At 46.0% G+C, this 27293-nt stretch overlaps 1 protein-coding gene and 1 long non-coding RNA gene across 12 annotated transcripts in view; both read left to right on the top strand.

Annotated features, from left to right (window-relative positions):
• Window positions 1-14325, top strand: part of Ppp2r5c (protein phosphatase 2 regulatory subunit B'gamma) — a 140452-nt gene extending 126127 nt beyond the window's left edge. For 3 of the 11 annotated variants that reach the window (XM_071607529.1, XM_071607528.1, XM_071607532.1), the window contains 3 exons: window positions 1455-1527; window positions 5868-5984; window positions 11799-14325. In XM_071607529.1, coding sequence (XP_071463630.1) covers window positions 1455-1527; window positions 5868-5984; window positions 11799-11930 — 322 coding nt within the window. In that variant the 3' untranslated portion in view covers window positions 11931-14325. Of the gene's footprint in view, window positions 1-1454; window positions 1528-5867; window positions 5991-6599; window positions 6601-9480; window positions 9537-11798 lie in introns of all 11 variants that reach the window. The other 8 variants (XM_071607530.1, XM_027946728.2, XM_071607533.1 and 5 more) reach the window with 5 other exon arrangements.
• Window positions 14326-15354: 1029 nt separating this feature from the next.
• LOC114101526 (uncharacterized) lies at window positions 15355-25971 on the top strand. The gene is made up of 3 exons (XR_003584339.3): window positions 15355-18169; window positions 19171-19463; window positions 25705-25971. It is a non-coding gene; the product is annotated as an uncharacterized lncRNA (long non-coding RNA).
• Window positions 25972-27293: the final 1322 nt, after the last annotated feature.

Here is a 27293-nt window from a genome sequence, read left to right as displayed (position 1 = left end):
AGCAAACTAAAAGTTAGTTAAGGTGAGTTATTTTCAAGGAATACAGGTTAAAAAGTTGGCCGTCCTCCCTTCTGTGGTTCGTCAGTCATCTTTGCCGATGAGAGTGTGTATGTGATCAGGAATCTAGCATTTGGGGTGGCTGTCAGGTGTAGTCATTTGTCATGCTTATAAGGCAGGAATTAGAATCGCATCCTGAAGGGTTTATGAGAGAGCAAGAACCCACACTTCAGCATAGCTTTTTCTAATTTAATCATCTCCATAACGTGGGCATCCTCAGGAACCTTCTGTCCTTGACAAAGTTAGGGTTCTGCTTTTGTGCCTTTGAGAACTTCAGAGCTCACATCTGCCCAGGGACAGCCTGGGTGACAAGGTGCTCTATCCCTAGGCCAAGCTCAAAATCATGTGGTTGGTTAGTAATTGAAAGTCACTCTTCAGAGTCGAGTGCAGACTGTTGGCAGATTTTATTCTTTCCTTGGCACTTAAAACTGGCTAGGGTAGATAAACTTTGAATTTCTGTAATTCACATTACAAAATGTCTGTGTGGCCAACTTATTCATTCTCTAGACAGATGTGTGAGTGTAACATGTACTGCAGACTCTGTTTTAGTTTCTAACAATACGGCCGTGAATACAACAAATGAAATCATTGCTGTGACAGAATTTGTATTTTACGTAAAGAAAGTAAAAGAGAACAAAATACAAAAAAAGTGAAGTATAAGGTATGTGAGATGACAGCAAAATAAAGGCACCAGGCCATAAGGAGGCACAGTGACCCTCTTCCAGCCTTCCAGCCTGTGCTCCTCCTTATCTGAGGGCTGAGGTTGCATGCAGGTAGGGAGTTTCTAAGCATCATGGCTTCTCTAGTGGCACATCCTCCCTTCAGGGAATCAGTACTCTGAAAAAAGGCCTTCAAGCTCCTCCTAGTACATTTTTCTGCATTTAAAAAAAAGTAGACAAATTCATTGTCTTCCAGAAGGTCTTATGATTCTTAACAGCAAAATCAGACAAGAAGCCAGGTCTCCTGGCTCCCAGGACTATTCCCTGGTGACCCATTAGTACTGGAATGCCGACTCTTGCCAGCTTGCTTCCTTCCAATCTGTGATGGAGTCTGGTTCTCAGTGAATGAGTAAGCTCCTCATTAGAGTAGTCTAGGTCCTCTGAAGAAGCACCTGACCCCAAGAATGCGAATATCACACTTGAATGAGTGAAGAATTTAAATTCTCAGACTTATTAAATTTTTAGCATTTTTCATTGTTTAATCTTCTAAATCTCAGCCAGTTTTTAATTTCATTGTTCACATTATGCACCTCTTGAGAAGCACTGTGAGGCGTGTGGACTAAGACCCAAATAACAAGAAGAAACAGTGGTGTCACGGCTCTCTCCCTGCTTTCCCTCCTGTGTGTCGTCTTCAGTATCAACCATCTCTAATACAAATAATGTTTTACTATTTTTCAGAGAGAAGCTAAAAATGAAAGAGCGAGAAGAAGCATGGGTTAAAATAGAAAATCTAGCCAAAGCGAATCCCCAGGTACTAAAAAAGAGAGTAACATGAAAATGTCAAGGGTGTTGCTTGAATGCCTTATCAGATAGGGGCGTGGCTGGGCATGGGAATTGGCTCTCACCGACATTGTATGTGGAAGTGTCTGCAATAAAGGAATAATTTTCACCTTCATGACCCTCCTCTTGTACAAGTACTTATTTTGCCCCATAACGTTTTACCACAGAAATGACATTTTTCTACTTTTAAAAGAAGATATCAATCTTATGAAACATACTGTGGTAAAAAGAAAATCAGGATACAGCCTCTACTCCAGGATGTGGTTTGTTTTCTCATATGTCTTATGTGCAATAGCTCAAACCATGTTTCCCTTTTTTTTTTAATATTAAATTAATTCTAGAAGTAAGAAAATTGAATTGAAATAGATACAGTGGGAAGATGATGTCCTCTTTCCTGAAATAAGATTTCTATAAGCTTGGTATTTTGTTGTTAAAAATTAACCAAATTCTGCCTTTTAGCACTAACCCTCCTCTTACCCCAGCCAGGAGCCATGCGCTGGTGTCTTCGGAACCCCCCAGTCCAGCATTGTCTCCTGCAGCATCAGCCCCTGGGTGGGCTCCAGGGCTGCTGTGGTCCTGGAGGTGCTCACAGTCATTGCCTTTGGGTTTGGCGTGCACTAGTCTAAGTAATTGGCAAGAGGTGGCTGTAAATGGTCCCCCTTGCCCTCTGCCTTTCTGTATAACAGTGCCACTTAATGAAAATCACTAGGAACTCCTAGGCCATCTCAATTCCCCAAAGAAAATACCTTATTAAACAATGTATTTCTTTTGGTGAGGAAGATACATGATCATTCTCTAAATTGGGATGTAGGTTTTTAACTCTTGACATTTGATACAGGAATATAAAGTTTGCAGTAGGTATTTTACCTATATAAAAACAAGTTGACCTATATTCCCTTTGATAAAACTGTAATCAAGAGACAGCAAACCATGGGAAACTGAATGACATTCTCAGTCATGTGTCCTTGATTCTACCTAAACCAGTAGCCAGCATTTTTCTAAAAGTATTTTATCCACGTTCTTACAGAGAAAAATGCTCTTTTGAGACTACTTTGAGAAACTTAACTGAGGTAGATAACTGTAGTTATCTGCTTTAGTAAATAGAGTTTATGTTCCAAGTGAAATTCAGTAAGTCTGGGGCAAGTTTAGGTGGTTCAACCCTGCCTGGTGTATGCCCTGAGAGCCTCAATTTGTTCTGAAGGGCCCAGGCTGAAGGAGTGTGGACAGGTGTTCACACCATCCAAATCAGCAGCCTTGAAAAACTTGCAAAATATGTATGAATCAGAGCATCTGGTTGTTTTGTTGTTGTTTGTTTGTTTTGCTTTGCTTTACCTGGAATATAGAAATAACCCATTGAACAAGCTGCATAAAACTTTTGTGTTGCAAATGAAGATCCTGTGGCTGCGCCAGCGCCAGCGTAGTGGCCTGTGTGCTCTGCTGAGCTGTGCTGCTGCAGGGGAGGCCTCAGCATTCCCTTCCCCAGTTTGCTCGGGTGGCTTGCTTATTTCCTTGGTTCCTGTTGACACTGTGACAATCACTAACAGTGCCGAGTTTGGCCTTAGCACTCTGGTGATCTCCCTGTTCCTCCATCCTCACCCCCCATCTCTGTGTGACCCATCATGAGTCCCTCGTGCATGCCTTAGCTCCATGACATTGTCTCCAAGTGGAAAATACTTCATGAGCTAAATGTCAGAACTGAAAATGCAGCCTCAGAACTCACTTTTCAGTGAGAAAAAGCCTTCCTAAACGCGGGTCGCTGCCTGCCTCGCGGCGCGGTAGAGTCTGGTGGATAACACAGTATGTGTCTTATTTCTCTAAGAAAGATGGTTGGGTTTTGAAGCTCGATTCCTTCTCCATCTGCCTTGGTGAGAGTTGGTTTGCTGGCTTCACTTTCTGAAGGTAGATCCTGTCATTCACAATCTGCTCGCTCTCCCTGGTGCTCACCTCCATGTTTCACAAACCAGGATCTTGTCCCCTCAGACAACATGGAGCACCTGGCTGACAGGGCTTTGGAGCTATTGCACCTCCGGAGTTTTATCCCGTTGTCTTAGCAGTTGTGGTAGCTTCACTGGAGTTTCTTAACGTCGCACATGATTTAACTTTTGAAATCCTAAAACACTGAAGACTTCTAATTTAAATGTGCTTCTCCTAAGCCCCAAGAGAGGTCAGTGCCTTCTAACCACTCACATCCCTGGCTTTGGTGGGAACCGTGTATATGAAGAGAGTACTTCTGTGTACTTCAGGTGTGGCCGTGCGAGCGTCTGGGCTGGCGCCTCTGCTAATAGAGGCTCCAGTGGGTCGTGTGTGGAGGCCAGCACTCCCTGTGAGCCACCACACACTGTGGTGTCTGGTGTGCTACAAGCCTTGTGCAGTGTCCCTGAGCTCCTTTCCATCTGATGCCAGGAGGGCGAGAGCCTGTGCTGAGCACTGGTTGCTGGCACGTTCCACAGAAAGCACTGGCTGTTTTTCTTAGAGAAGCCAAATATTGAAAGGTTGGTTTAAAAACAGTCCCTGGCACATCTCATGACTGCTGCAGTGGTTTCTGCTTCTCGGTCTCCCCACCTAATGGTGAACCCCTTGAACACAAGGTGGGAATTCCCAGGTAGATGGAGCTGAGAGCAGGACACAGCCCTGGTGTCATGGAGACTGTGGTCCATTAAGGGAGCCAGTTGGACACAGCTTACACACTTTTGAGTGATGTGCCAGAGATAGTTGACGTCTTCAAAGAAACCCTGAAAGAAACAAGGCAGGTGTGGACAGGCCACAGCTGCGGGCCCAGGGCACCAGGAGCAATCACAGGGCAAGTAAGGGACCCACTTGCATTGGCACCCAAAATTGTACAGATGTGAAAGGGCCAGGACGGACTGAGTGGCCCAGGCAGAATTGTAGTTTTGGAAGCTTCTCTGGTGACAGCAGGAACAGAGTGCCAGGAGGAAGCAGGCCCAGAGAGGAACTTGGAATGTGTAGAAAGGGTGCTCACGGCAGAGCAGGTGACATGAGGGGCAGGGGGCACTGAGCGGACCAGGGACTCATTGGTAGTAGAAGAAAGAATCTGAGCCCAGGGTGTGGCTCTAGCAAGGTAGCCGCTGATTTTCAAAGACTGTTGGAGAGACGTGGACAGCCAAGGGGCCCATACTTGAGAGGACTAGACCATGGATGGACAGGGAGGACTGAAGGCCATGGGGTGTGAGATCCTTAGAAATGGTAAGCGACTGTCATCCAAGGAATAGGCAGAGAAAGGGGGACCTAAGACGGGCCTCAGAGGGAGGAGAGAAGCCAGGAAGGAAGGACTGTGTCACAGAAACCGGGGGGAAGGCTCCAGGGGATGACTGTTGGTACTTCGTGCCACAAAGAGCCCCTGTAAGGTGAAGCCAGATGTGGGAGGGCATCCAAGAGGTAGCCCTCGTACCAGCAGCTCCAGGCTAGAGGCTGGGGCCCAGATGGACAGTGGCCTAAGGTCAAGCCTTGGACAAGCTACTGTGTCCCTTCCCACCTCAGTCCCTCCAGCATTCATGTCACCCATTGCCTCAGCTCCAGGAAAGCCTGAGCCTGGACCCGCCTGCCGCAGACACAGACTCCCCTCTCCCCTCTCCCTGCCTCACAGGGAGAGTAGATGCCACACGCTAATCAGCCATGCTTCCACAGCCTCTGGCCGGGAACACCAGACCCGCAGGCTGGGTACCGCTAGGGGCAGCTGCCAGCAGTTCCACCTGCTCAGCCCCCCCCCCCCCCAGAACACAGGAGGGTAGGGGAGGGAGTCGGGGCCTGCAGCTGAGTTGAGGGGCCCCCAGCACTCCCACAGCTCCATGGCAGATTGGCAGTGCAAAGGAGGCTGCGTTTGTTTTGGTAGCAAGAAAGACACTGGGGGAGAAGGTCTAAGCTAAACTTAGGAAAAGCCAACAAAGTGAGTGGAAGGGAGATGGCTTGAGGTCCCCTGCAGTGGTGCGTGCAGGGAGGAGGACTGAGGTCAGCAGACTGTGCACAGATAGGAGGTGGGGGAGGTGTCTGCTGGAACAGCCTGTCTGCCCCTCTGTGGTGGCCCTTATGGAATCAGTGTCAGAGACGGTAGGCTGGGTGTGGGCTGGCTGTCCATCAGACACAAGAGACCTAGGATGGGTGTGGAAGTGACCTTGGGTCTAGCAGGAGGCCACCCATGGCCTGGACTACAGGAGGTTGAACAGCTTTGTGGTGTGCAGCAGGCACCAGGGCCCAGGGGGAGGGCAGCAGGGAAGACATGTCCCCTGTCAATTGAGACCCTGGAGCACAGAACCCAGCGCCTAACAGAGAGTGATTCCACACTTTGCATTGCAGTATGCAGTGTATAGTCCAGCCAGCACCGTGAGCTTGCCAGTTGCCATGGAGACAGATGGGCCTCTGTTTGAAGATGTGCAGATGCTGAGAAAGACAGTGACCGAGGAGGCTCGTCAGGTAACAGTGCCCTGAGCACTGAGCTCAGCAGGGAAGCGCCCACTACAGATTTGCTTAAGAAATGAGAGTCATAGCCAGGTGGATCCAGCCACTCAGGAGGCTGAGGCAGGAGGATCACAAGTTCAAGGCCAACCTGGGCAACTTAACGAGATCCTGTTTCAAAATAAAAAATAAAAAGGGCTGGGATGTGGCCCCTGAATTCATTCTCCAGTACCAAAAAAAAAAAAAAGAAAGAAATGTGTGTGATTTTAGTAGGTATCATGATATATACATCAGGGCCTTCTGTTTAAGCCAAACTTTATAAGTTAAATTTTGGTAATCTTTTTTTTAAATACCTTTATTTTTATTTGTTTTTATTTTTATGTGGTGCTGAGGATCGAACCCAGCACCCCACACATGCTAGGCAAGCACTCTACTGCTGAGCCATAACCTCAGCCCCAAATTTTGGTAATCTTTCAGGAAACATTTTATCTATAGGTCTTAGTGATCAAATCATATTAACTTGAGCAAAACCAAAATCTTTGCAGTAATATCTGGCCACTGCTTTCCCTTTCCCCTTCCCCCTCTGGCTTCTGCTCTGGCCCAGAGATGTTCCCTTTCAGTTCTTCATAACAGGGTACTAACCCCACCCCCACTCAGGACACCAGGCCAGGGCTCTGCCAGGTACACGTCTGGTAATACCCACAGCCCGATGGCTTCTTTTCCACTGTGGGAATAAACATTGTGATCACCTCTAATCCAAAGAGGGCCTCTTACCACTAAGTTGGGAACATACACAGCCTCAAGAGCAGCCCACTGAGCACCTGCTTGGGTCTGAGGAGCCTTGTGCCACTGTGCTCCCTGACCTAGTGTCGGCAGGATGTCCTAATGGACTTGAGGACCGCAGCTCCAGGCTCTTTGACCTGTGAGACAGTTCCTGAAGACAGCAGCACTAGAAGCTCACAGGTGAAAGGAGTGGCTGGAGTGACCCCTGCTGCATACTGTTCACTGTGCACATGGCTTGTCAGTGCCCGTGTCATTCAAGGCTCAATTAAGTCATCGGTTGCCATTTTGATGTTAGAGTTTGTCAGAAACCAAGCAGCAGGCCCCCGGACACTTATGTGCAGAAGCTTGGAAAGAAATCAGAATGTTACCTATTTTGGTTCATTTCCCACAAAACAGGGTGTTTTACAGACAGCCCAGCACCCCATGCTTATCCCCACAGCAGCATGAAGCCCCATGAGACACGAGCACTTGAAAGGGGCCCAGGATTAGGTGTAAAGACAGCAGCGCTCCAAGGCTTAGTGTGTAAAGGGGGGTGCGACATCCCATTCATGATTTTTTTCTTTTCACTCATGGTTTTTATTATTGATCATGTGTTGAAATGATTACATTTTTGATATGTTGGGTTAAATGAAATATAATGTTGAGATTAATGGGACCCATTTCTCTGTACTGTGGCTACTAAAGGGCTTGAAGGTGCAGGCATGGCTGGAGCTGTGCTTCAGCTGGACAGCTGCAGCCCTGGCTCCCACTAATGGGCTCTGAAAAGAGAGAGCCTTTTTCTTGCCCAATTAGACCCTCTACTTAGTTTCAAGTCCAAAATAGGTGAACAAGTACTTCTTTCAGCTCACCAGAGCTTGAAAGTACCGTTAACACAGTAGGAGCTCCGCTACCACTCCCTGGACGCAGGAACTAGTTTTGCGTCTGATGCAGGTGTGTTTCGTCCTTCCCTCAGTGATTAATCTCACCAGTGAGTAGTTTTCATCAAAAACGTGAAAACCCATATATTTGATTCTGTCTGTGGAGTGTACATTTCCCTCCTTGGTCTTTTTTTTAATTTGGAAAAAAAATCAAGGAAACGTTTTATTATTACCATTTGAGTTTACAGCTTTGAGTTTGCCAAAGGCAGGCCAGCCAGCCCCCTCACCTGCAGACCCTCAGAAGGAAATCATAATGCTGTCTGTGGGGAAACCTGCATGGGAATTTGTAACCTCGTGGGGTTTTTTTTGTTTTGTTTTGTTTGATTTTTTGTAGTTGCAGATGGACAAAATGCCTTTATTGTATATCTGTATGTATTTATTATGTATTTTATATACTGAGGGTCAAACCCAGTACCTTACACATGCAAGGCAAGTGCTCTACCACTGAGCTACAATCCCAGCCCCTCGGGTCATTTTTAAAACACTTGGGCCATACAGAATCAAAAGGAAATTGATGATTTGGGAACAATACTTCACACAATAAATATTTGAGGGTTGAAGGAAGTTTTCTTCTTGGTACATCCTTCAACTTAAGCCAGAATCAAAACTAGAAACAGTCATAAACTTGCCTGAATGTAATGAAGCTAAGACATATTTACAGTTTATGTCCTACTCTATAGTAGACCAAGAGCCTGGTTCAGAACACAGACCAAAATAGCATCTGGAGTGAAAGTGCTCTTGAGAGTGGGCTCTGGTGTCGGCAGGAGCCCCGCTGGCTGCTGGGTCCTGCTGTTCCAGGAGGGCCCCAGGCGATGGGCCAGGCCTGCAGTCCGAGGCAGTCTAGTCTCAGTGGAGGCCCAGACAGGAGTTTCTGGGAAATGGCCAGGGCACGTTGGTGTCCTTGCTGGCTTTCGTGGTCCTCGATACTAGAGGGATAGCTGAGTCTCCCTGGCCTTTCCTGGGTCTCATTCCCAGGTCAGAAGACTCAGATGCCCCGGGGATAAGTCTGTTCTACCCACATTCTTGTGTTCTCAACTAGAATCCCAGCAGGCTTTTTTCTTTTTTCCCTCCCTTCCCCTTCCTTAAGCAGTTGACAAACTGACTCTAAAATCCCTGTGGGAACGCAGAGGACCCAGAGTAGACAGACAGACTGAAAAAAAAAAAAGAGAATGGAGGACCACCACCACCCAGCGCCCAGCCTTATCATAGCTTTCTATGTGCTAATTGATTCAGTGAATCCATTAAATTCAGTCGAATCTCATCCTATAGATGAAGGTACTTATGAAGTGTGGAATCTTAGGTATGATATTTGAAATGATAGAGTCATAATTTGAAAATGTTTGGAACCATCTTCCTGAAATTCTCTGAAGCACTGTTATAGCAAGGAGGAGTTACAAAGGTACAGGAAAGGGCATGTGCACAGTTTGGTGACCAAATTGACATAAGAAGTTACACTGAAAATTAATGGTTGGGTTTTTTAATAGAGTAATTTGAATATTTTCAGTGCCCCTTTGAGTTTATTTTCAGCTATTTTTCCAAAACAATTCCACGTTTCTTTAAGCTGATTTGAATGCTGGGTTAGGACAGGGAGGGAGGCAAGTGAGGTACGCAGAAGACCATCACACTAAGGGAGACACTCGGTTTGATCTTTATGGAGAAATTCAATGATGTATTTGCCTGTCAGAGCCATTATCTGACTTTTCCTTGAGAAACTCATGCAAACCTATACAGAATATGCAAAGAAAACTAGTAAGTTTCTCATGAATGACAATGATACAGAGGCTTAAAATGTTTGCAATTCTCATTTTTGACAGTTGGTCGGGAGGAAATCAATGTCAACCACGCAAGTAAGGAAGGTGTAGAGACTAAGGTAGGCAGTACAGGTATTTGCTGTTAAATATGTAGAGTATGCTTAATAAGGCTTTTATCTACAAAAAGATTTGACAAACTAACATCGTGTACATGAAGTATTTTCCCTTTTCCATGTCATTACAGCCTGTGATGGTCAAGACAAAGCTAAAGAAATTTAGTCCCTTAAGAAATTTTGATCAGTCCTACCCTAAATTAAGTAGTAAAGTTTAAACCCATGCCTCTATGAAAGGAAGGAAATTTTCAAAATGGTGTGCACCCAGCCTTCGTACCCACACCACATACCATTTAGTTCTCCTGGCACACCAGAGCAGAGGCCACGGAGATGCCCCACCAGAGCTTTCCCACCTGCCCTGTCCTCCTGCCCATGCCAGCATGCTTGCCTGCACGTGTCTCCACCAGGACCACCACGTCGCACATCTCATTTCTTCTCACCTCCTGCGTCTCTCATTTCCCCCTTGTGGTTTCTAAAGTCATCCTCTGCTTCCTTTGTGGATCTGAAATACATGTGCAGAAAGGCCCAGGTGTGTTCGTCAGCTCTTTGTCCTTCCAGAAGCTCTGGGGTCAAGTGGGTTCTCAGTTTGCCTCACTGGTTCTAGCTGCAAGTGTTTTGACGATTGCCTTCCTCTGTTAAAATGTGTCTTCTCTTTGCCTTTTTTAACAATAATTACATAGTTTACGATTGCCTTCCTCTGTTAAAATGTGTCTTCTCTTAGAAGTGCCTTTTTCAACAATAATCACATACTTTATGTGCATAAAACTCTTGGTTTTTGCTTTGCTTTATTTTATGTACAGATCAACATATAATGGGCATAAAATTCAGGGTAGAATTTCACCTTTGAGTTTCTGATGGGTTGAGGCAAACCTGCTTTACAAAGCTAGAATGTTCTCACAGGTACACTGAGTGGTGTCAGAGTTCTAGGGGGACATGACCTTCACCATCTCCTGATGTGGCTCTCCTAACACCATCTCACACTAGCCCCAGGGGAAAAAGACAAAAGTCTTGCCTTCCCATGATGAATTTAATGTTCAGGTAACATTTTTAGAAGTAATTCTAAAATGATATCACACCAGGTTCCTTCTAGACCTTGACGTCATTGCTGTTTCATAGATAGATTTGCAGAGAACTCTGTTAGAAGCTACTTGGCTCTGCAGAATGGTGGCCTTTTCCCTTATAACCGTGCAGGCCCTCAAATCTCCAAAAGCAAAAAGAGGCATATTCTACACACCAGGCTGAAGTCAGTTTATCTGGGAACTCTGAGAAGTTGTCATTCTTTTTGTTGTGAGATTAACTTTAAACAGCTTTTTTCTAGTAGATGCACCACAGAAGTAACTTACTTGGATACTGTCTATTTTTTGATGGAGACACTGAACAGAAAGGGAGGCAATTCTGGTTAGGGAATTCCTATCCGACATAGTTGCTATCTAATTGGCAATCTTCCAGCATATGCATTGCATTGGGCTGGTGTAAATGGTTTCTTGTTTTGTTTCAAGGCCCAGGTATTATACAGCAGTGGTCCTCCTTTAGAACTGAATTCTCACAGAAGTAGATGCTTTGATACATGAATGCTCCAAGTCAGGCTCCCTTCCTTTGCAGACAGTTCTAAACCCTTCTGCAAAAATGGCATTCATTTAACTTTTAAAAGAGTAAAACCAACATTTTCTGAACTTCAGAAAGAGAATGGAATAACAGAGGAGAGTCTTTTGGTTTTTACCCTTAATATCTGGAACGTTTATGTAAATAAATACGGTTTTTCTAAATGCTAGAGGTGCTTTTTTTTTTTTTACCCCATGTCCCATTTAATGCCTATTCTCTTAAATCTTTTTAAATTTGATAGTAGATTTCATGTGTGTGTGTGTGTGTGTGTGTGTGTACATATACTTTTAGTTGCCAGTGGACCTCTACTTTATTTAATTTCCCTCCAAAGGGAATTTCTCATCTGGAGTCCGTCTGTAATGGACACAGTCATGAAGTGGCTTTGGTAGCACTTTATGAACTAGGCAGGTATTCACTAGGGTGGGTGAATTCTACAAAGCCAGCCCCGCAACATTTCCCCATGCTGCTTGTCAGATTGTTTTCATCAGACAAGATGTTTTTTGGGAATGACCACAAGAAGAACTATGCCCTGTCCCCGAAGCCAAGAGCCTTGGCAATGGGAGGTACACATAGGCCCCATGATTCTTCTTTGAATTCTAACTTGGAAGTGAGCTGCTGCTTGGGTGGCTTAGTTTATAGCCAACTCCATTGCATTTTTGATTGCAGGCACAGAAAGATCTGAAGAAGGACCGTCCTCTTGCGCGCCGCAAGTCCGAGCTGCCTCAGGACCCCCACACCAAGAAAGCCTTGGACGCCCACTGCAGAGCTGATGAGCTGGTCTCCCAGGACGGGCGCTAGCCAGGCCAGCAGCCGCCACGCCAGTGCACTTCTGGGTTCTGTAGAAAATCCACACTGTCTGTGCCATACCAATCAGTTACTCAAGGCAAAGCTTCCTCCACCCGTTCTGTAGGCAAAGGCGCTCGCCTGCCTCAGCTCAAGATTAGGAGTTCAAACAATGGTGGCTTCTCAGACCTGCTGGCCAGCCGGGCTGATTACGGTGTCCTCACAGCGTCATCCCCACCCCTGCATAGCCTAGGTCAGACTGACAGTCCGAGCTGTAGGAAAGCACCCTGGTCATCATCTTCATGTTCTGCCCACACAGAATCAGGGAGCCTTTAAAATAGGCGCTCCTGTGATGATGTTTTCAAATTAAAGGAATACTTTTAAAGGTATCACCTGTTTTTTGAGACTTTGACCTCTGCAATTGTTTCCACCTGACGGTTAGGCCAGCAGTTTTTGTTTGCTTATTCTCACAGAAATGGCTCTTGCTTTCACGTCCTAACAGCCTACTGGGAGAGTGACACGACAATCCTCCGCCGCGGGCACCTCTGGGCGTTCCTTTTCTTTGGTCAGCGGCATGTACACCCTGTCCTCCTCGTATGTCTACTGAAAGCCATATTCCCAAGCCTGTGGGACAGCACCAGGATTCCAGGGGTGAGCTCATACAAGAAGTTTATTTCGAAAGAGCTTTCTGGTGTCTACCTTAACTGGAATTGAAACTTTAAAATTATGTGTTCGTATTTTTATTTGCAGAATCAGTTTTTCACCTATTTACACATTGTTGCCCTTCAACAAAGCTCTCAAATTAATAGAATCATATTGTCTAGGAGTCCCACATTCTATAGAGAGTTAGGATGAGACCCATTTGAGTTAAGCCCGCTCTTGGCCCAGTGCAGACGGCAGCGCCTTTGGCGTTAAGTAACACAGTGGTCAGTGTGGCCAGCCCACTGCTGTGACATGGTCCTCAGAGCCCAGAGGAAGCACCAGTCACGGTGGCGCTGGGTGAGCCTCCTCTGGGGAAGAGCACACATCACCATCCCGTAAGGAAAGGACAGTGTCTGAGTTTCCATCGGTCTTCAATGCTGCTGTGTGTTCCCCAGACTTCTTGCATGGAGTACACTTTTGTCTAGATGGAACAGCACGAGAAGGAGAACCTTTGACTTAGTGCTTTGTCTCTTCTTTATTTCTCTCAGGGTGGCCAGTATTTTGACTTGTTTATCCTGCTTGAAAGCTACTTGAGATGTGTGCTGCTCTTCTAAACAGTGGCTCTAGTTTTTTTTGTTTGTTTGTTTTGTTTTTGTCTCTGGCATATATAACTTAACGTTAACTGTCTTGATGCATAAGATAAGAGATAAAGTGTGGCTTCTTTTAGGATCTGTTTTTTTAATCGTGGTCTCTGGTATCCATGGAAAGACTGTGGAAATTAGACATGGGTCCTGTGTGGCTGCAGTGCCTGCTGCCCGGGTTCCTTTACGCCCACTGACAACGCTGATGTCCTGGTGTCTTGAGGGAAAATCATCTGGGGGAGGGGATTCCTCATGTTGAGAGCAAGCACAGCATGAAAGGAAAAGATGGCCCCAGCCGAAAGTGGACAGGTCAGTCCACTTGGCGAGAACACTTCCTGAAAAACTTGACAAATATCTATCCATTTTACCATTATGAAATCTATAATTTAAAAAAAAAAAAAGTTTAGATGCCTTCTCCTTTTGAGGGAAAAAGGGTGCTTTTATTGTATAAAGCAACGTCCTACATATTTTGATATACCATTGTTTGAACTTCTGTCTTTAGCTGATAGGTTCACACATCCCTTATCTTGGATGTTTGGTATGTTTGAGAGAAAGGTTTCTGGGAAGACTCTCCTTCTGCCCTAGGGAAAAAGCAAAATATCATTGTCTGGCTGATTGTGTAAAGCTCAATGTGTAAGAACATCTTTTGGTCTAGGTTTTATTTTGGCTCTTTATTGAAGACAAACATTCACCAATAAGTGGGGGGTGGGTTGAGAAAAACTAATTTTATTTGACAAGAGTATTACTTAATATTTTGGCCTATGGAAGTTTCCCTAGTTAGTACTCGGATTCCCTGTGCTAATTGTTCAACTTATATATTATAAATTATATAGAGACACTGTTTATTCTGTACCAAACTGATTTCAGAAGTACTGCGTTGAAAATAAACTGGTGACTGTTTTTCTTCATAAAGCTCCGTGTGGCATCTTCACTCTCCACAACGCACCTGTGCACCAGAAGTGTCCTGGTCCGAGTGTCTGTTCCATGTGGCTGTAGTATGGCTTCCTTTTAATATTGTACATACATTGTATCTTTGTTTTATGGTAATAAGTAATAAAAATGTAGACTTCATATTTTGTACAAAATGTCCTATGTACAGAATAAAAAAGTTCATAGAAACAGCAAAAGTAGGTAAGTGGCACAATTATTTTTCTTTAGAAAATATCTGTAACTTTATGCTTTAGTGAAATGTTAAGTACCTACATATTTTTTAACATTTTGTAATTCAAAACTTTTTTGTTTTGACATTGTTTATGAAGATAAACTTCATACACTTGCCATTTAATATGCTCTTTTACCTAATTTTAAAAATCTCTAAAAACGGTGTATTATATGGACTAAATAAAGAACATGTGAATTTTATTGCTCATCATGAAACTAAATCTGGCCGTGGCCTTGGGCAGCCTGGTTCTGAGGCTGTCAGGCTGCTGTCAGGTGCAGGGACGGCACTGCAGGGACGCTGGCCTGAGGCTGGGAAGCTGTCCCTGGCGCAGCCCCACAGGGTCCCCCAACGCCAGCTCCCATGCACGCTTTCCAGAGCTGATCCCCACACTGATGACGCACCTCTTTAAGGGAAAGGCAGAAGTGACTGCATAGACATCTCGTTTATTGAGGAGGCAAATGTAAATCAGAATGCAACCTATAGAAATTGAATTCTTTCCAGTTCTGGGTTTTCAGAAATTTGTGAAGAAATTAAGCAATTAGATGGAGAACTAGAGCAGAACTGGTGAAGACAAGTTTGGAGCCTGGTTAACCGGCCTCGTCCTCTGCAGACAGATCGCCATCCTCACTGACATGGTTTCTGAAGCCCGCAGGAACAGTGCCAGGGTGAGGTGGCATTTCCTCTAGGCATTCAGGAAACTCCCTTCTACTGGCTTGAGCCCAGTCCATGTGCCTGGGGTGGGTGACCCTTGCCCTGGAGTTCCTCACCTACCGTCTGGTCTTCCCTATTCAGTGGCTTCTCCCAGGACCAGGTGTTCACTGCGGCCAAGCCCCAGGCAGAGAGGCCTTGGGCTGCCCCAAGTTCTTGGGCCCAAGTAGCAGTGAGTTGGGTATTTTGGAAACCACCGGTACCCCCGCCCACCAGGAGCAGGTCAGAAGACCGAGTAGATCTGGGGCTGCGACTGAGACCAGAGGGTCACCCTCTGTGTCTCTTCTTCTTCATGTGGGAGAAGCTGTCCTGTCAAGTAGCACACATGGCAGGATCCCTGTGAGGGCCGACTGGACAGGAGCATGCTCGAGTGCTTTGCAGCAAGCAGCCCTGATGCAGGTCTGCCCTGGTGCTTGGTCCCCTTCATGGGAATTGGCATCACCCAGTCAGCAGGGAACACAGGGAAGGCTGCCTTCTCTTCAGCTTGTATCAGGACCCATCACAGGCACCTCATGTCCCTGACTGGTTTACTTAATTTTCAGAACTCTCCTGAGTATTTGCCACACATACCATCATTCACAAATGAGACAAGCACATAAAGGTTAAGTCACTTGCCCAAGGTCACACAGCACTGGGTAGAACTAGGTTTTGACCCAGGCAGTGTGGCCCTGGGGCGCAAGCCCCTGGCCACCCTGTTAGTGGGTAGAAACACCCTCTACATAGACCACACAGGTGGCAGTGACACAAGTGAGGCCCCCATCTCTGTCACCATCATGCCAGACTGTAGATGCACCCAAGTGGGCAGTGTGATGAGAACTCTAGGCAAAGGCTCCATGTCTGGTCTCCACTGGGTCACGCTGTGGGAAACCCCTAAGGTGAACAGGTGGAGGGCCCCCCATCAGCTCTGTTCACAGCCGTGTTGCCCATCCAAACCCTACACTGTGCCCACTGGGAAATCTGCCTGAAACTGTCGAGGGACAGCATGGACTCGGGAGCATGTGGACAGTGCACTACTTCTAGAACCAGAAGAATGCGGAAGTCCAGCCTAGTGGTGCACTCCCGTCTAAAGAAGCCACTGTTGTCATGTAAATTTTAATTTTATAGCATTTTAACTTCTAAAAAACTCTGTGTTTTAATGAGCGTTTTCACTGCTATGACTTAAAGACTCAACCAGAACAATTGTAGAGGAGGAAAAGTTTATTTAAGGGATCACGGCTTCAGAGGTCTTAGTCCATATATAGTCAGCTCCATCATGGAGGAAGAGTGTGACAGAGGGAAGCAGCTCACATGGTGATCGGAAAACAGAGACTCCACTTGCCAGATACAAATACATAGCCAGAGCCATGCCCCCAATTCCCACCTCCTCCAGCCACACCCCACCACCTCAGCTACTAGTCAGTTAATCCCTATCAGGGGATTAATTCACTGATTGGGTTAAGACTCAACCCAATCACTTCTCCTCTGAACCTTCTTGTACTATCTCACATGTGAGCTTTTGGGGGATGCCTCACATCCAAACCATAACACTCTGAAAATATACAAAATTTCAGCACTTTAGAGACCAATACATGGACCTCTATTCTCATAACTTTGTTATGAACATCAATCTATAGAGTTAACTAGAAATGTAGCTCTTAAATGGTTTCTCACAAGATTTGATGGGAAAAATGGGTTCTATTACCAAAAAGTATGAAATCCACGAACCATAATTTAAGCCTTTTTTTTTTTTTTTTCCTCACAAGAGAAGAAGCCATTCTATACCTTGATGGGATGGGGCAGGTCAAAAACGAGGAAGGAATCATCTTTCTCTGTCCCTAGGTTTCCTGATTGTATCCAGCTCAGGGTCAAGTTAGCCTGCTTTGTTTACTTCTATGGCAATTTTACAACTATACCACTAAATACAGGCCATGCTGAGCTGAGTATTACGGTTTGTGTATTTTTTTTAAATACATATTTTTAGTTATTGATGACCTTTATTTATTTATTTATATGCAATGCTGAGAATTGGACCCAGTGCCTCACATTTTAGGCAGCTGCTCTACACTGAGCCCCAGCCCCAGGCCCAATTTAAAGGAAGATGTGCAACAAGTTGGTTGCTAGTCCACCCAAGAGTTTTTTTTTCCTGTAGTAAAAGCAGCCAGTAACAGCCAGATACTGTGGTGGACATTCAGCACCATGTGATGGGAAAATGGCAACGGAGGAAAAGCAAGGAGCTGCAGGAAAGCAAGTGGCCCCTCAGTGCGCCTTCTGCAGCCGCTGAGTAGCCTCCTCAGCTCTCCATGGTGACACATCAGTCATCTGTCTTCAGAGCACTCCTTAGAGGGGTCTGCCTCTGAGGATTTGCAGGTTGGAAGGCACCGTGCAGCCAGTGTCTGCACCCCTGTTGGTGTCTGTGCTGAGCCTCCTGCTCAATCCTTTCCTGCAGGATTCTCTCCAGGAGCCCCGAGTTCCACCCTGTGGGGTGTTACGAGCCACAGCTTCCACTCCAGCTTGAGGCAAACAACAGACCTTGGTGCCCTTCATCACAGGCTTCCATTAGTGCTGAGAAGTCTGTTGAAAGTGGGTCCCCAACCAGGTGAGCCCCTCAGAGTGGGCACGCTGCCTGAAGGTTAGAGCCAGAGCAGGGTCTCCAACTGCTCCTCCTTTGGCAACTCCTGCAAACCAAAACCTTGAGCCCCACAGAGCCCACCCAATCCCACTGCCCTGTGATTGCATCAAGTGACTGGTCTTAAGCTGAAAGTAAGGACTCTTGTGTAAACTACTGAATGAATCCAGACCACTTTTTTTTTTTCCCCGAAGTTCATATGATTCCATGGTGAATTTCTTTGCTATGAAATCCAGAGTTTTCTTCTTTCAGAATGGTTTATCTTGGGTTTCAAAAAGACATGTTATGAAACCCTCCATGTAGAATGAAATATCTGTTAAGCTCCCGAAGCTTCTCAAGAGCAGGTTGGTGTGAGACCCACATGCCTGGCAGAGATGCCACCCGCACCAGGAGCCCACTCTGCGCCCAGGCGTTACAGACTGCGGTGTTGCTGTTGCAAAGTTCAGGAAGTCCCACCCTCCCTCAGGCTCAAGAACTCCCAGCAGGGCTCACCAAGGTTAGTAAAGCTACCTACTCACTGTTAACACTTGTGACACGGAAAGGACACATTCAGGTCAACAGGAAGAGAGGCACAGGGCAGGGGACTTGGAGCTCAGGGCTGCTAGTTGTCCTCTGCCAGCAATGTGCCAAGACCACACACTTGGCATACTGCCAGCCTGGGATGCTCGCCTGCACCTCAGTGCACATGGTTGTACTGGGGTTAATCGTGTTTCCATGCTAGCCTCAGTGTCCAGCCCCTCCAGATGTTGAGCCTCTGCCCTGCGGCCCAAGACCCCCACCATAAACCACAGTGTTAGCAGGAGCATCCCACATGGCCCAAGGCCCCATGTAGACAAAACACTCTAACCAGGCAGGATGTCCCCAGGGCACAGTGGCTACCTGGGGAGATGGGGACTCAGGAAAGCTGATCCATTACCAAGGAGCCCTCCTCGCCAGAAAAGGAGCTGGAGCACAGGTCCATGAACCTGGCCAAGCAGCTGATAGACAGGAGCAGTACAGGGAGGCCAGGGTCCTCACGCCAACCTCCACAACCCAAAGCTCTTCCCACCGCCAGCCAGGGGCAGCCAGCAGGAGAACTTCTAAGCTCGAGTGTGAGGCCAGCCCTCCAGTTTACCTGGAAAGGAGAGGACCCCAGAGACCCTTACAGTGACAGCTGAAGAGCTTGCTGGGTAGGAGAGGAGCAGCAGGGCCTGGGGATGTGGCCTCTCAGCTCTGTGATTTTTGTTTCTTCCTGCTTATTTCTAAACATCCAGGAACAAAAGCAGGTGAATAAATAGAATCTAAATGGTGGGCGCTTGGGGACTTAGCTCAGTGGCAGAAGGCTTGCCTAGCACATGCAAGGCCCTGGGCTCAGTCCTCAGCCCTGGGGGGGGGGGGGGAGCTAATAAATGAGTGGGCACAGGATGGCCAGTTCCAAAGCCAGCAGGGCGGTCATCGCCACCTATGAAAAGCTCTGGCCTCCATTATCTTCGGATGATCTCTCTGTTTGTTACTTAGGTTGACAGAAGGTAGAGCCATGAACGTCTGTCTTCAGTTCTCACCACCACAGAAAACTGACCCCTCCCCACGTCCAGACATAGAACGAACAGGAGACATGGAGCAGAACCTAAGTGGCCAGGCACATCCTACAGCTACAGACGAAACTCAAAACAGATAACACTGCTCGCCAAATCCACCTGCAGCATTTATGAAAACTGGTCATATACCAGGCCACAAAAATCCAAAATTCCAGAACAATACAGCAGCACTCTGACTGCAGTAAAACTGGAAGTTAAGAGGGAAAAAAAAAGGTAAGGTTCTTTCACCTGAACATTTTTAAGCCACAAAAAAAAAAAGACTCTAAGATGAAAAGGGGAGGAGGAGGAAGGAGTTTTTTGTTTGTTTGGTTTTGTTTTGTACCAGGGGTTGAGCCCAGGGGTGCTTTACCACTCAGCCACATCCCCGGCCCTTTTCAGGGTCTCATTAAGTCACTCAAGACCTCACTAAGGTCCTAAAGCTGGCTTTGAATTTCCAATCCTCCAATCCTCCTGCCTCAGTCTCCTGAGTTGCTGGGATTACAGGTGTGCATCACCTCGCCTGGAGGGAGATTTCTTTTAAGGAATTGGCTCATGCATTAGGGAAGCTGGCAAGTCAAAACCTACAGGATGGACCGGAAGACCAGGGGCCCAAGGAAGAGCCAGCACTGCAGTTCAAGTCTGAAGGTGTTTGCTGCAGAAGTCCCTCTTGCCAAGGGGAGGTCAGGCTTAATCTATTTAGACATTTATCTGATTGGATATGACCCACCCACGTGGAGTGTAATCTGCTTTTCTTAATATCAACTGATTTACGAGTTACAATCATCCTGCAATGCACTAGCCCTTTCCCCTGAAGAGGATGCAAAGTCCTTGGATGGTTTTTATTCTTCTTGACATCCCATAACTAAAATGCTATGATGCAAAGTTAACAATATAAATGCTATGATATAAAGTCAGTATATCTATGTTACACGATAAGGATTAAGAAAAAATAAAGATTACATATACTTATGTACATGAATATGTATATATGTACACAAACATAACAAAATTAAAAAGAAATAGTCATGGGCTGGGGTTGTGGCTCAGCAGTAGAGTTCCTAGCATGGGTGAGGCCCTGGGTTCAATCCTCAGCACCACATAAAAATAAATTAACTAACTAAAGATATTGTGTCCAACTACAACTAAAAAATAAAAATATTTTTTTTTTAAAAGAGGGGCTGGGGTTGTGGCTCAGTGGTAGAGTGTTTGCCTCCCACGTGTGAGGCATTGTGTTCGATCCTTAGCACCACATAAAAATAAATAAGCAAAATAAAAATATAAAAAAAAACACATTTGTCTTTTAAAAAAAAAGAAAGAAAGAAAAGAAAAAGAAATAGTCATATGACAATTACATATCCCAGAAGGTTTCACAGGTAAATCTATCCAAACTTTTTTCTCAGTCCATTTCGTATTACTGTTACAAAACAGCTGAGTCTGAGTACTTTAGAAAGAAAAGATGTTTGGCTCACAATTCTGGTGACCAAAAGGTTGCTCAGCGACTTTAATTCCATCTACACCTTCATTTCCATTTTCCAAGGTCCACAGAGCATGGCACCAGCATCCTGGCAAGTGATCTGTGGCTGTGTCAAAATATGGCAGAGAGCTGGAGACGTGGCTCAGTGGTAGAGCACTTGCCTAGCCTGTGTGAGGCCCTGGGTTCCATCCTGACACCACATTCACAAGTGGCAGAGAAGGAAAACAAACGAGGCAAGTCCTAGAGGGCTTTGTGTCCAGAATCAATTTTGAGACCCCGGCACAAGGAAGGGAGAACCCGAGCAGAGGCAGATGGGTTTAGTGAGCTGATGAGACAGGGAGCCGAGGAAGGCTGAGGTGGCAGAGTGCGTGAGGTCAAATGCCTCACTGCAGAAGATACACAGGGTTCCAGAAATTCATACAGGAACGCGTAGGGTAGAGGACCCTGGGAACAGATCAAAAGCAATTTAGGGACAAAGCAATCACCAGAGAGCTGCTCACCACATGACTTCCAGAGTTCCCGGGTGTTGCCACCAGCTAGAGCAGGGGGGATTTGGTGGGTACAGACGGGGGCAGCAGTAGCAACCCACGAAGTCAAGTTTCAGCAGCAGCTAAACTGTCCCCAGGAAGGACACCTGTGGACCCACACCAAAGATGCAAAGGGGCCAAACTGACCTGCAGGAACTTAACTGCCTTCCAGAACAAAGCCAAACACCATTAAATGAAGGCCACGACATGGAACTCATGAAAATTCAAAAAAAGTATTAGACACGCAAAAGCCAGAATACAAGTCCCATAACCAAGGGGATGTGTGTGTGTGTGTGTATTAAAAGTATATAAATTTATTTTAAAGTCAGTATCCAAAATATATACTTATAAAATATGCTCAAACGTATGAAGAAAAAACATTACGGGAAGAAAGGGATAGGGAACATATTGAAATTGAAGGGCTAGCAAGAGACTCCCCACAATGAAAAACAGGCCAAAAAAATGTAAAGAGCATCACATCAGTAAGCTGTAGGGCAATTTTTGGTGGCCCGGTATACCAGAGTGGGAAGGCAGAAAATACACTGAGAAATACAGAAAATTTTGAAACTTAATGAAAGTTATAAACTCAGATCCAAGAAGGCCAATGAAGCCCAAGCACAAGAAATAAGAAGAAAACATCAGTTACATCTCTCCCTGATTCTCCTGACCTGCCTCCCTCGTCCATTGTGATGACATTGGGCCATTGGGATGGCACACAATCATCTCCCTATTTTTAAAAAATATTTGTTTTTTAGTTATAGGTGGACACAACATCTTTATTTTTATTTTTATGTGGTATTGAGGATTGAACCCTGTGCCTCACGCATGCTAGGCAAGCGCTCTACCTCTGAGCCACAACCCCAGCCCAATCTCCATATTTTAAAGTCAGTTGCTCAGCAACTTTAATTCCATCTACACCTTCATTTCCATTTGCCAAGTAACAGCATATTCACAGGATCCAAGTATTAAGATCATGCTTAGCTCTCACACACTCCTGTTATTAGGTATAGTCATATTGGATAACAAAGCATGACCCAACTGTATGCTACCTACAAGAAACCTCATCTAAACATAAAAGAATAGAAAATGCATGCCACATGGTAGTAGCTAATCAAAAGAAATATCACAGCAATAAGGCCGTTAAATATTGCTGAAGAGCTTGGTTCATCGAGAAGACAGTGGGAGGTGGGAATGTGAATGCGACAAGCAGTGGTAACAGAAGGATTGAGGTTATATGAGCAACCAAGGAAATGACTGTGATGGCTGATTTTTCCTCCCTTAATAGTGAGGATTGAACCTAGGGGGTACTGTACCACTGAACCATACCCCAGCCCTTTTATTTGTTATTTTGAGACAAGGTCAGCAGTGCTGAATTGCCCAGGCTGGCTTTGAACTTACGATCCACCTGCCTCAGGTATTACTGAGGATTACTGGTATATGCCACCACACCCAGCTGTGGTTGCTAATTCTATGTGTCAATTTGACTATCCTAAGGGGTTCCCAGATAGCCAATAGAATCTGTTTCTGGGTGTGAATGTGAAGATGTTTCCAAAAAAGATTAACATTTGAATAAGTAAAGAAGATCTGCCTTTGGCATTGTGGGTGGGTGTCATCCAATCTGTGAAGGGCTTGGAGAGAACAAAAATGTGACTGGCAAGTTTACTGTTTCTGTGCTGGGACATCCATCCTCTGCCCTCAGACATCAGAACTCCTGGTTCCTTAGCCTTCAGACTCCAAGCGTTGTGCAGGTGGCCCAAGTCCCATCCCTTGGGCTAGAAGGTACACTGTAGGCTCTCTTGGTCCCCCGGCCTTTGGACTCAGACTAAATTGCACCTTCGGCTTTCCTGGGTCCCCAGCTTGCAGATGGCAGATCGTGGAACTTTTCGGCCTTCATTACCATGTGAGCCAATTCTTGTAATAAATCTCTACTTAAGCAAAGAAATAGATATATTCAGGAATATGAATGTCAGATTTCTCACTATTTGAGAGGATTTTCAAACATGGAAAGAAGAAAGCTAGCCAGACATAGTGGCACCCTCCTGTAATCCCAGCAACTCAGGAGGCTGAGGCAGGAGGATTACAAATTCAAGGCCAGTCTCAGCAATTTAGTGAGGCCCTAAGCAACTTAGAAGAACCTTTCTCAAAATAAAAGGGTCTGGGGATGTGTCTCAGCAGTAAATCTCTGGATTCAATCACCAGTACCAAATAAACAAACAAACAAAATAAAATAACAATTGAAAAAAAAGAAGGAAGCTAGAAAGGGTCCTAAGGGAGGCTGAATCCGAAGTGTCAGTGTGAGGGCTGGAGTCATGGCCCAGTGGCAGAGTACTTGCCTAACACATGTGAGGCACTGGGTTTGATTCTCAGTACTGCATATACATAAATAAAACAAAGGTCCATCAAAAACTAAAAAAAGTATCAATGTGAGCTGACCACAATGGCACCTACACCTCTAATCCCACTTACTCTGGTGGCTGAGGCAGGAGGATGGCAAGTTCCAGGTCACCTCAGCAGCTTAGCAAGACCTTATCTCAAAACAAAAAATAAAAAGGGCCTGAGATGTAGCTCAGTGGTAGGCACCCCTGGGTTCAATCTCTAATACAAAAAAAAAAAAATTATATGATTTCAGGATGTATACATGCACGTTCAGACATATGTACAGACATACATTACAAAATAATTGTGGGCCTGTTTCCTACCCATTTGCTGAGAGGATCTAGAAATAATGATGTGCAACAGTGAGCATGCCAAGTGCCAGCACCTTGTTCTCTAAAATCTGTATAATTCTCTACTCCACCAAAAGGAAACAGTTCCTTGGAGAAATGGCCAAGTCTATCAACAGTCTGGAACATCTTTGTGTACCCCAAAGTAAGGAAGTGCTCAAAGAATGATGCAGACACGTTAAAAGAACACAAGAGCCAACTGGAAGGGCATTTCACTGTTCAAATCTAGGACAACTTGAGCATCAATATAAATAATTATCAGGTGACAATCCACTGAATAAAATAGTATTCATGCATCCATAGTAATAAATAAATGGAAAAAATAAACGATACAGAGGAGAAGGGAAAGCCCTTCTTTACAGCAGAAGGCCAGTTAGTAAATATGGAAGGATAGCGGAGACAGACAGGATCTGGCACGGCACCTGTAAGGGAGGCAGTTGACGGAGGTAGGGGTTCTCAGTGGATGCCAAGACTGGTGCTACGGTTTGGATGTGAGGTGTCCCCCAAAAGCTCATGTGTGAGACTGCAAGAAGGTTTAGAGGAGAAGTGATGGGGTTACTGAGTGGAAGCTCCAGGCAGGGAGGGTGTGGCTGGAGGAAGTGGGACTGGGGCATGGCTTTGGGGTGTATATTTGTATCTGGCAAGTAGAGTCTCTGCTTCCTGATCACCATGTGAGCTGCTTCCCTCCACCACACTCCCCCGCCATGATGTCCTGCCTCACCTTGAGTCCCAAGGAATGGAGCCAGCTGACCATGAACTGAGACCTCTGAAACCAGGAGCCCCCCAATAACAGCTGGAGTCAGCCTCACCCACTTTTTTTATTTTTTAAGTTGTAGATGGACACATCCTCCTCAACAATTGTTCTGGCCAGGTCTTTTAGTTACAGCAGCAAAAAAAAAAAAAAAAGCTGATTAAAAGGACTGGCAAGTGGACATTTGATGAGAAACCCAATATTGGTGTAATGGTGGAACATCTCTCCAAAAAATGCTAACCAAATATAAAGTAGGAAATGGTGACTTCATGGTGGACACTGGCAGTACACGTTGACCAGGTGGTTCAGTTAAAGCAGGACGCTCTGAAGCTCCAGGTGTGATAACCAAGAGGAACACCTCAGCTCTGTCATTGTCTTGCCAAGAAGGTTGCCTGAATCTGGTCCTGAGGACACATGGCCAGGACCCAGGTTGACTGTCATCCCACAGAAGATGACTTGTATTCTGTAAGACTGTGGTCTCATTGGAGTGTTTGTATCCCCTCCAAAACTCATGTTGACTGAGTCCACAGTGCAACAGTATTGGGAGGTATGGCCCTGAGAGGTACTGAGTCCTGGGGGATTCACCCTCAAAAGCTGATATACTGAGTCCAGAGGGATTCACCCTCACGAGCAGGTGAATAAGAAAATGCATCAACAGGGGCTGGGGCTGGGGCTCAGTGGTAGAGCACTTGCCTAGCACACGTGAGCCATCTTCAGTACCACATAAAAACATAAATACATAAACTAAAGGTATCATGTCCATCTACAACTTAAAAAAAAATGGATCAACAAAGGGAGTTCAAACCTTTTTCCTCCTGCCATGCAAGAATTCCTCCCCTCCAGAAGACGCAGCATTCAAGGGGCCATCTTGGAAACAGAGACTGGGCCTCACCAGACAACAAAACCTCTAGCACCCTGATTCTGGACTTCTCAGCCCCCAGACTTTGAAAAATCAAATCTGTTCTTTATAAATTACCCAGTCTGTGGCATTTTGTTACAGCAGCACAAACAGACCAAGATAGACTGCTGAAGAATACTGGAGATAGATAGGAAGAGGTTGAGGAACTGTTCCAGACCAAAGGAGGTGGCTGTGACATGACAACTCACTGCAATGCCATTCTTGGAGAGAACTGGACCAGAAAGGAAGAGACCAGCAAAAGTGGGTGAGGTTGGGCTGGGGCTGGGGCTCAGTGGTAGAGCGCTCACCTCGCATGTACGAAGCACTGGGTTCGATCATCAGCATCACATAAAAATAAATAAAGTTATTGTGTCCATCGACAAAGAAAAAGTGGGTGAGGCTGACTCCAGCTGTTAACAGTGTTGATTTCCTGATGGGAGGAGGTCCCTGGATTCTGGACTACGGTCAGTGAGTTCAGGGGTCTTGGGTATTAAAGAAGGCAGTATAAATACACCTATGTGAGAAAAAGTGGGGAAGGAAATACGACAAAATGTCCCCAAGGGGAATTTGGGTGCGGGGGTATATGGTCAAGAGGTAGGAGGAAAATCAGGGGACTTGTGTCACTGAAGCTAGAACACATGTTTCAAAGCCCAGGGAGTGAGGAGGCAGCGAGGGGGGCCCAGAGGCCAAGTGCAACCAGGCAGAGTCAGGACTGCTGGGTTACACGACAAGGTCACTACTGACCTGGGAAAGAAATCTCCATGCCATGGCAGAGTTTGGATGCACACTGGAGGGTGACAACGTGCACACGGACTGTCTGGGCATCTTAGTAGACACTGTGGCGTTTAGCAAACAAAACACATGGCGTTGGCAAGTGCTGGAGGAGAGGGGAGGAGGGGTCAGCCTGGGCAGGAGATCCATTGTAAGAGGAGGGAGAATTTATAAAGGGGCAAGGAGGAGATCCTTCAGGCAAGCATACCCATGTGGGGTTTCTCAGCAATTATAAATGTACAAAGGAGGCCATGGTCACGAAATTTAAAGTGAAACCAATGATGAACTTCTCTCCGGCCATGTGGGGCAGGGGCGAGGACTGGAATTTCTCCCCACCGGCATGCCCTTCCCCAGGAGAGGTTTTCCTTAAGCCTGGTTAGGGGCCTGTTCCACTTGCACCTGCCCTTTCAGAGTGGCACTGGGCGATAGCCCAGAATCCAGGAGGTAGCTAGCACTTCACTCCCTAATGGAAGGGAAAGCCCCCTTTCCTCCAACCGGCCCCAGGAGAGCATTCCTCTGAACTGTGAAGAGACCTCAAACAGATCATTACCATGCTGCTCACTAAAGCTGTAAAAGCAGAAGTCCCCAGTGCTGGGAACATGGCATCCCTGCAGCACTCCAGTCTGACCTCCAAGGTGGGCTCTAGAAGGCCAGCTCTGTCCTCATCTCCCTGAAATGGAAGTGGCAATTCCTTCCATGTGGGTGCTGAAGAATTGGAGAGATTTGTTCACAGCAGGCGGAGGAGGCTCCGGGCGACACCTGCTGTGATGAGTGTAACTGTCCTATCCCCATTTCACATGAGAAAACAGAGGCCTCAGAGGGAAAGAAATTCCAGTGACAGTGTGGAGCATGGGAGGAGATGATTCATGCCACCCTTAGGAAGGGCAACTAGGTAATGTTTAAAATATCGGGTGTTGAAC

The sequence above is a fragment of the Marmota flaviventris genome, chromosome 2 (genome assembly GCF_047511675.1).
Source record: "Marmota flaviventris isolate mMarFla1 chromosome 2, mMarFla1.hap1, whole genome shotgun sequence".
Lineage (NCBI taxonomy): Eukaryota > Metazoa > Chordata > Mammalia > Rodentia > Sciuridae > Marmota > Marmota flaviventris.
The sequence above is the reverse complement of the archived record's forward strand: the minus strand, read 5'-3'. Positions and strand labels throughout refer to the sequence as shown.